This window comes from Peromyscus eremicus, chromosome 1, assembly GCF_949786415.1.
Source record: "Peromyscus eremicus chromosome 1, PerEre_H2_v1, whole genome shotgun sequence".
Classification (NCBI taxonomy): domain Eukaryota; kingdom Metazoa; phylum Chordata; class Mammalia; order Rodentia; family Cricetidae; genus Peromyscus; species Peromyscus eremicus.
In genome coordinates, this window is record NC_081416.1 from 177,253,875 (window position 1) to 177,264,641 (window position 10,767).

General features: G+C 36.4%; 1 protein-coding gene across 1 annotated transcript; it reads right to left on the reverse strand.

Moving 5' to 3' along the window:
• Positions 1 to 9,317: 9,317 nt before the first annotated feature.
• Positions 9,318 to 10,235, reverse strand: LOC131902582 (vomeronasal type-1 receptor 4-like). Its single transcript, XM_059253603.1, has one exon. The coding sequence runs from the start codon at positions 10,227 to 10,229 to the stop codon at positions 9,318 to 9,320; it is 912 nt and encodes a 303-aa protein (XP_059109586.1). The 5' UTR covers positions 10,230 to 10,235.
• Between the last annotated feature and the right edge of the window lie 532 nt (positions 10,236 to 10,767).

The following is a 10,767-nucleotide window of genomic DNA, read 5'->3' on the forward strand; positions in this document are numbered from 1 at the left end:
TTGACATGAGAATGGAAATCAGGATATGTGTTATACTGGGGATGAGTTTTTACTTTTGTTTCTACAGGAGAATATAAGCTGTGGATACCATCAAAATTGATAAAGGTTTGATTTGAACAAGAGAGACCTCTTAATTAGAGGAGGTGATAATTCATCAACCAGCATGACCATCCAATTTAAACTAACTTATACTATTAACACATGCATTTTCATTCAATCAGATATAACTTGCCAAAAGGGAACCTCCTCAAAATTAGTCTTGGGAAAAGGTTTTTGTTTTTGTCTTTTAGGAGAATGAAGGCTAAGGAATCTGATGAACACTGGACAAATAAGACAACTGAAGAAAAAGGACAAATCATCTGTCCTATGACAAAGTAAAATGGCCTATTGGTATATCATCTATAAAATTTCATAAGTCTTCCTAAATATTTGATTCTGCTCTTCACTAAAGCGATTTAACACTATTGGTCTTCTTGTAGTCCCAGTTAAATTAAAATTTAAAGCTGACTTTGGAGTTCGAGAGTGGCTCTCTCCTTCTTTAAAATCAAGCATGTTGTTAAAAGGAAAATGCAAACTCCCTCTATCATGACAGAAGAAAGAGCCATCTTCTGACATGGGACAGGAGAAAAACCAAATTAATTAAGGGACTATTCTATTACTACTAATCTCAAATCTTTGATTCTATTCTGATTCTTTAATCTTTTCTTAATGTATGAATTTCATATCAAAATTTACAAGATATATATATGTGTGTGTGTATATATATATATATATATATATATATATATATATATATACACACACACATTTTAAACTTTGTTAAGATATTAATGGTCATATAGAGTACTAACTAATTCTAGAAAAATGACTTCAATTAGCTGCCTATACATGTCTTTGTGTTCGAGTCTCTTATCAGTTTTCTGCAGGAAATCACGGCAAGGCCTAACATCAACTGAAGTCTCCAGGAAGAAGATGGGGACCCACAAAAACAACAATTCCAAGTGGACAATAATAATACCACAAAGCTGACAAACATCATCTACAGATCAGCTTTGAACTACAAAGTGCTCACAGCAATTTTGAGAGGGCTAGCTGAGATGATCCAGTCTCAAAGACTACTTGAATAAGGACTTGAGACAAACCAGGAAATTTGGCATTATACACAGACAGGATAATGAAGGATATAGTTACCTTTCCTAGAATTTGACAATTTACCCATTTTTTTTCTTTTCAGAATAAATATACCTTCGCCCATACCAAGCAGGAAGTAATTTTAAGAATATGATGCCCACATTCCCAAAGAGGTGGTGTGGGGTTGGTGGTTTTTTGGTCTTTTAATGGGCTTTGTGTCTGGGATAATTTTCATTGTTTAGGGGGGTTGGTTACAAGTTTTTATTAAGGGTGAGGAAAAGGGCTTAGCAAAGAAGATTAGATTTCAGATTACTTTAAAAAAAAGAAAAGAAAAAGAAAAACACAATTACTAGTTTTAACTTTACATTGGATTGGATTATTTTATATTTGATACAAATTATATATATATATAATATATTATATATATTATATATATATTGACATTGATATTATTAGAAAAATGCCACACATATATTTCTTATCTTGTTCAAGATATTGTACTTGTAACGTTCACTTATCAATGTAATGCAATTTGCTGATCCTTGAATGCTATTATTACCAACTACTAGGATAAAAAGAAATGAAAGTTAGTAGTTAAACATTACAATAGAACTTGCAGTCATATTAGGTATTTCAAGATTGAGCAGATATATTTTAGATAGACAGGTCATCTCAAATCCTTCAGAGATCTACAGAATATGGCATTTAAAATGTTTTAATAACATAGAAAATTTTTCTTTTTTTTTTATGACTGTGAGTCATGTCGGCTCCTGGCAGTACCAATCTACTTCAGAGAAAATGTGGGCATTGGAAAAACTGCATATGGAGTTAACTTTCGTTGTGGCAAAAGTTAGCCACTGGACAACAAAGTATCCTCGAATCTACTGCTGACATACGGGAGAAAATGGACAGACAGGACACGAAACAAAGGACTACCAATTCTTGCCAAGACAAGTGTGGTTGTGGCTTTAACAAAAGGCATCTTCTGAGGCCAGGATAATATAGCACCATCCCTGAAGTGGCCTTTGCAATCCTGAAAAGGTACCATGCCCTTTTCTTCGAAAGCAACTGAACAGGCAGTGGGCTGATGGCTTCTGAGATGCAGGGAACAGCAGTTGAAACAGTTATTCTTGAAGAGTAACTAAGCTCACACCTCTCAATGGTAGACTGGCATTTAATAGAGGGATGTGGAGAAGAACGAGATGCCAAGATTAAGCCATACACACACACACACACACAAACACACACACACACACACACACACACACACACACACACACACACACAGCCAAGAAGAATGAACAGCTGAGTTAAAAAAAAATCAGCAATTTCCAGAATTTAAAATCCTGAATCATGACATGACACTAGTGAAATTCAGGTGTTTCTGGTACATGGACTGCTCTCACCAAGTGTGAGGTCAAACTGTTGACCTACTTCACAAATGTGTCTGTCAGATACGCTAAACCTATAGGCTGAAGATGATGTCCCAACACTGAGGAGAAACCTCAGGTGACTGCCCAGGCAGCTGGCTGTTTCTGTCAACTCACATTTTTTTGGAAGCTGCTTGTGTGTACTCTTTTAGTTTTTATTAGGTAACATTATTTCCTTCTTGGGTCTCTGAGGGAGTTGAAGAATATAGTTAGTTATAGTTGAAGATTAGATAGTTATAAAGTTTAGATAGTTTTCCTTGTTAAGAATTTTAGAAAAGAAACTCACTAAAGAAAAAGTGTATAAATTTGAAAGACATCATAAGATAGTTCTGTTAGTAATATAAGTTAGGATAGAAAGTGAATCAGGTACATGTTGGACTTACCAAAATAGGATATAATGGAATTATTTTCTTTGAAATTGTCAAATTTCAAATGGACTAGACATTGTTTAGGTATTTATTCCTTGTATATGTGATATATAGTTATTGTACTTTTGTATATAATTTTTCTTATATTAGTTATATTTTTTCCTTTTTTTCTTTTTATTAAAATAGAAAAGGGGAAATACAGTAATATTTTATTTGTACTAAAATGTGATTTTATTTGTATGTTAATAAATAAAGTTGCCTGGGGGTCAGAGCTAATAGCAAGCCATAGCAGAAGCCAGGCGGTGTTGACACATAACTTTAATCCCAAACACATGGCAGGCAAAGTCTCTGTGTGTTCAAGGATACAGCCAGCATGGAGACACATGCCTTTTATCTCAATACCAACCATAGAAGACCTGGAGATCTGTATAGACAGGCAGTGATGAGGAGGTCATGTGGTTGGGTTAACAACCAATGAGAAGTCAGAACAGAAAGTCAATAAAAAGACAGATACACAGGAAGTAGGTTTCTTGCTGAGATGTTGGACTTACCAACATTATATCCATTATAGGATATAATGAATTAGTGGCAGAAAGGGTAGGAAGGCGGTTTTAAGTCTCAGCTCTTACTACTGCCCTGACCTCTTGGGCTTTTAACTCTGTATTTGGCTCTGTGTTTCTTATTTAATAAGACTGTTCATCTAAAATAGCCCATCTCCATTCATAAATGTCAAATCCCAATACCTTGGAAGATATTTTACCTTGAATCCACAGTGGACATGCCTATCAATTATCCCACAAGAACTTAAAGAATATTAAAAGCAGAAAGTGAAAAAAAATAAGTAAATATGAAGGAAAATTTATTAGAATAGCATTTCATTTCTTATTCGAAACTCTAAAAGACAGAAGAGCAAGAAAAGATAAGCTACAAACTTAAGATGTGCAACAAACTCTAAGAGGTCTAAGCTGACAGGCCAGACTACTAGACCCAGCAATACTAGCAATGACCATAGATAGAGAAAACAGATATACCTAAACAATATCTAACTACAAATTCAGCCATACAGAAGGTGGTAGAAGGAAAATTTCAGTAGAAGAAGGTTAATCCCAACCAAGAAGAGCATCAAATAGATAATCCCAGAAAGCCAATCCAAAGAAGGGGAACATACACACACACACACACACACACACACACACACACACACACACACACACAAACCCCAACACAACAAACACTGCACATTGATATTATAACATCAATGGTCTCAATGTCCCTTTAAAAAGCACTGACTAAAAAAATGAATGTAAAATCAGGATTCATTCTTCTGCTGCATTCAAGAAACCTGTGTTAACTTCAAGGAGAGATATTGCATTAGTGAAAAAAGATAGAAAAAGATATGCTAAGAAATTGGGCATAAAAGGCAAGCTGAAGCAGCCATTTTAATATACTTCCAACTATACCTAATAGACTTCCAACTACAACTAATCAGAATGGTTATAGATGGACACTACATAACAGAAAAGGAAAAATCTGCCAATATGACATTTCATTCTTAATATCTATGCACCAAACATAAGGTTTGTAAAAGAAACACCAGGACAACTAAATCACATATGGACCCTCACACAGTAATAGTGGGAGACTTCTGCACCCAGCTCTCCTCAAGACAGAGGTCATCCAGACAAAAACTAAAGAGAGCAAGTCTAGAGATAACTGACATTATAAAACAAATGGAACTTAGAGATAGAACACGTCAAATGGAGACAAAGAATATACATGCTGCTCAACACCTCATGGAGCATTGTCTAAATGTAACAACAAATTCAGACCCCAATCAAGTCTCAACAGACACAAAAACATGAAATAATACTATAGAGGCTATCTTACCACTATGGATTAAAATTGGATATCAACAACAGAAACAGCAGAAAGATTAGAAATGCTTGGAAACTGAACATACTCCTACTGAATGAAAAAATCCCTCAAGACAAAAATTAAGAAAGAAATGAAAGATATTCATGAATTGAATGAAAATGAATACACAGCATACCCAAACTTCTGGGACACAATGATGAAGATTCTATGATGCAAGTTCTTAGCACTGGGTCAACCATGAAAAAGGAGTGATCTCATACTAATAATTTAACATCAGACCTGAAAGCTTTAGAACAAAGTACATAAATCACACCCCAAAGAAGCAGACAGCAATGGATACTCACACTCAGGCCTGAAAGCAAAAAAAAAAAAAAAAAAAAAAAAAAAAAAAAAAAAAAAAAAAAAAAAAAACCTACAATGCAAATGAAATAAAATGTTGGTTACTTAAGAAGATCAATAATATAATAATATTGACAAACCCTTATCTAGTGAACTAAATGTCTGTGAGAGAATTTCCAAATTAACAAACTTTGAAATTAGAAGTGGAAATAGCAACAAACCTAAAGAAAATCCAGAGAATCATAAGGACATAATTTAAAAACATCTACTCTACTAAACTGGAAAAAATATAAAAGAAGTTAAATTTCATGTTTCATACCACTTATCAAAGTTAAGTCAAGATGAGATAAACAATTTAAACAGACATATAAACAATAATAGTGATTTTCAAAATGAAACTCAAATGGCTGAGGAACACAGAAATGTTCAAAATCCTTAGCGATTCAAAAACTACAAATCAAAATAATGTTGAGATTCCAATAGGACGTAATATCAGAACCTGTCAGAATAGCTAAGATCAATTAAACAAGTGACAGCTCATACTGGTAAGGACTTAAGTAAGGGAAACATTCCTCCATTGCTGTTGGGAGTAAGCACAGCCACTATTGAAATCAATGTGGTGGTTCCTCAGAATATTGAGACTCAGTCTACCTCAAGACACAGCTATACCACTCCTGTGCATATACTGAAAGGATTTTTTATCCTATTACTGGAACACATGCTGAAACATGTTTATTACTACTGTAATTATATTAGTCAGAAATTGGAAACAAGCTAAATTTCCCTCAACATAATAATGAATAGAGAAAATGTGATACATTTGCACAAAGGAGTAGTACTCATCTTTTAAAATAATGAAATTTGCAGACAAATGGCTGGAACTAGAAAAAAAGCCTTAGTGAGGTAACCTAGACCCAGAAAGACAAACATTGTATGTATTCACTTATTTCTGGAATGAGATTTTAAATAAATGATAAAAAACCATAACCTATAGACCCAGAGAAATTAGACATAGAGAAAGAAAATAGGGGAGACCCATAGATCTCCCTGGGATGAGGAAATATAATAGACTTTATGGTTGTACTGGTACCAGAGGAGAGGAAGGACAAGATTAAGAAGATTATGTAGGAAGAGAGGGGAAATGGATTTGAGAGAGGGAATGAGGGGAGAGACAGCTGGAAATGAAGGGCATTTGATTGGCAGTATGGAAAATTAGTTCTAGTGCAGTGGAAATTTTCTATTAGTATAAATGTGATGCTAATTAAATTCCCAAGTAATGAGGGAGAAAGAACCCCAACTGGCCAATTCATGTTGCCAAAGCTTCCAGTACCAAGATTCTGTTTCATCTAATTGTGTTGTTGGCCAAAGCGTCACATGGTGTCTTAGTTAGTGTTTCTATTGCTACCACAAAATTCCATGACCAAAGGGCAAGTTGGGGATGAAAGAGATAATTTGGCTTACACTTCCAGATCATAGTCCATCATTGGAGGATGTCAGAATAGGAACTCAAACAAGTCTGGAACCTGGAGACAGGAGCTGAGGTAGAGGCCAAGGAGGAGAGCTACTTACTGGCTTGCTTCTCACAGGATGCTCAGCTTATCTCTTATAGAACCCAAGACCATCAGCCCATGGATGGCAACAGGATGGCAACACCCCCATGGACAGGCCTCTCCCACATCAATCAGTAATTGAGAAAATGAATTACAGCTGGGGCTCATGAAGGCATTTCCTCAACTAAGGCTCCTTTGATGACTTCAGCTTGGATCAATTTGACACACAACACCATCCAGTGTACATATGAAAATCACCAGATAGCCCAGGCAGTTACCAAGACAATGAGTTGCTCTCAGCAAACTGACAATAAAGACCCACTGCTGAAGACAACACTCATACAAGTCACTGAACATGGAGAGGTCCAGCTGATGGCTACATAGAAATTTTACCCCCATGTTCTAGTGTCTATGACATGCAAGGGTACTCTGTGGGGTACCAAAGGAGGAAAGCAAACATTCAACCAACCAGAAAAACTTTGATCTAACTACCTGCAAATATGCTAAGACAATGATGGCACAAACCTTATAGGAGTAACCAGCCAATGTCTGATTTGACTGAAGTCTTAGTCAATGAGATAAAATCCATACTCTGGTTTGGTTACCAAAACCAGAGTCTAGATATTCCCGAGTCCTAAGGTAAAACCAAAGACTACTTGGCTAATAAAAGAAAAAAAAATAGAAAAGAAAAGAAAGTAAAATGACTCCTAATGATATTCTGTTATATTCATTAATCTGTGTCATATTCTGCCAAGATCAGAGAGGCTTTCTTCTGCAACAGATGGGAACAAAAACAGAGACCCATAGCCAGATATCTCACACACACACACACACACACACACACACACACGCACGCACGCACGCACGCACGCAGAGAGAGAGAGAGGAGAGAGAGAGAGAGAGAAAGAGAGAGAGAGAGAGAGAAAGAGAGAGAGATGCACAGATATAGATAGATATATGATAGATAGATAGATAGATAGATAGATAGATAGATAGATAGATAGATGATAGATAGATAGATAGATAGATAGATAGATAGATAGATAGATGATAGATAGATAGATAGATAGATAGATAGATAGATAGATAGATTAGATAGACCTTTGAACACACAGTTCTAAATGAGTTGTATCCATCAAATCTCTCCCCTCATACCTCCAGGAACCCCACAGAAGAGGAGGCAGAAGGAGTGGGAGAGACTAAGGGGACAGAGGAGGACATCAGGAGGGCCAGGTTCTCTCAACTGAACAAAGCTCACGTGAACTCACAGAGACTGAAGCAGCAATCACAGGTTTACATGGTCTGTGCCAAGCCCTCTGTATTTAAGTGATAACCTTTAGTTCAGTACTTTTTTGGGACTCCTGGATGCAGAAACAAATGAATGAATCTTTGAATCTTGGGACTTTTCTTGAGACCCTCCCCCTTTTCTTTGCTGACGTGCTTGTCTAGTTTCAATACGATGGGTTTTTTTGTTTGAGCTTATTATATTTTATTTCATTTTGTTTTTTAGTTACCTCTCAAAATCCTGGGTTTTTTTTCTAATAAGAAACTAAAGGGGAATGGATCTATATGGGAGAGGACATGAGTAAAACTAAGAGGATTAAAGTATGAAGAAACCAGACTCAGATAATTAAATATGAAAAAAAGCTATGAGAAATAGAAGGGAAAAAAGAAAAATACTATCTTATAAAATTAAAGATTACCTCATGAGGATAAATGTAATTTTTAATTGATTTTGGTACAAGGTGAAAGATAGGAGTCATAATTTTTGTCCTTCATAGCTAGAGGAGATGCCCATCTTCACAGATTTTGTTGAACACTGTGACAATAAGGTTGGCAACAGCCAACCATTTTCTTTTTCTGGAACAGCTGAAATCAAAACACATGGGAAATGATCACTGAAGAAGATTTCTGGTTCTAGAACATGCTAGAGCAGCTGTCATGGGATAAGGGCCACCAGAAGTGCAATTTATGGTCCACTATGATGTATGTCAGTTTGCCTTCCAATTAGAGTGAGGTATATACAGGTGTCTATCCAACAACAGGCAAGCAGTCTAGATTCCATGAGATTATAAAAGCCACAAAAAAGTCAGCTCTACTGGCAACAAGTTATTGGCTTCTTTGCACATCATATGGGCAAAGGAAAAACTCCACTTTCTGAAAGTTGAAGTCATTGGCTTCTTTGCACATCATATGGGCAAAAGAAAAACTCCACTTTCTGAAAGTTGAAGACTATATATAGTGCACTAAATATAGTACAATCAGTTCATATAGGCTGTTGATTCAACCATCTGACAAAACTCCCATACTCATTTGACTAGTCTTTTTTTTTTTTTTTCGGTTTTTCGAGACAGGGTTTCTCTGTGTAGCTTTGCGCCTTTCCTGGAACTCACTTGGTAGCCCAGGCTGGCCTCGAACTCACAGAGATCCGCCTGGCTCTGCCTCCCGAGTGCTGGGATTAAAGGCGTGCGCCACCACCGCCCAGCTTTCATTTGACTAGTCTTAGGAAGACAATGTGCTAAGCCTTAACTTTCTTTGTTGATTTCATAAGGTGATAATTGAGTAAAATTTGTATGACAAGACAAACTAATATTTTAGATAGTTATACTAAAATTGGGAGAAATTTATTTTCTTAACCATATCAAACTGAATAAGGACAAAATTGGGTAATGTCTCAAAATAACAAATGGTACAAAACAGGGAAAACAAAGAGAAGTGAGGCGAGAAATGTACACCAGCCACCAACTGTGATTATACAACAGAGCAATGCAGCCTCGCAAGATGGTGGAGAGCATATAAAACGCCAGGAAGGTAGCCAACAGGACAAGGATGTTCTGGGTCGCTCTGGACTCAGGGTAGTTTCTCCTGGAACCATGAGAGCTGCGGATATTTTGAACCCTCCTCTTGTGTCTGCAGAGTATGACAATCATGGAGGCACTGGACCATGTGATGAGTACAGCAAAAAAGGACTCAGGGCACATCACCAATACTATATATAGTGAGTCACTGATTTCATCACGCCCTACAATAGAGCAATATCCAAAATCTTGATTTCTTGTCATATTTTTGCTATTCATTTTAATAAAATTGTACACAAAGAAAATGAACCGTATCACCATGTAGAAGACCCAGAGTAGGGAAATGGAGCATTTAACGTAATTTGAAGCTTTGACTTTATTGTCATTCCAAAAGGATTTCCTGGGACTGAGGGTCATGGCCTGGAAGACACTCAAGAGGCAAGTGGTACCAATGGACACACTTCGAGCAAATCCTTGAATGTACAGTAGGAGGTCACATCCAAAATCATTCAAGAACTGCTTCAATCCCCAAACTGCCATTGTTTGGGGAACTCCTGCAGAGAGAATGACCAAGGTATTGGCTGCCAGTAAGTGCATGAGAATCAAATCTGTGGGCTTTAATGTGTATTCTTTGTAGTAAAGGACTAGGTAGTAGAACATAAGAAGGAGATTTCCCAGAATTCCAGTGGTAGTTTGTGATAAGAAAATGATTCTGATTGCCAGATTCCAGATATCCATTCTGTGATTCAAGTACAATACCTTTATGAATATGGGCACACTATTTCTTAGGTCAAATGAATAATGGCAAATGATGGTAGCCAGGGGTGAAGAAAGATGCCATTAATCCATGGAGCTAAAGAGAGGCTGAAACCGAGGGTGCTTGAAACTCAAGAGTTCAAGGTCACCCTAGATCACATAAAAAACCTTACTCCCCAAATTTTGACAGGAGTAGTTATTTTCCATGTTTGTTACTTTGAAATTTCTTAATACTTCAGAACACAAGTGTTGGTGGAAAAATAGCCATCAAGTCTCCTAGAAATGAAACACTCAGAATGATAGGATCTTGGCCCATTTAAAAAAAATGTTACAGGCAGTGTAAACAAACTGAACATAAGTCTTTCAGAATGTACTGATATTTGCTAGTCATATTGTAAAAGAACAGCTTTAATAACAGCCACAAAACTTAAATAAGGCAATATGTTTTTCTAACACAACATTATTATTGATTACTTGGAGATTTCCCATAATGCACCATGATCAGAGTCACTTCCCTGTT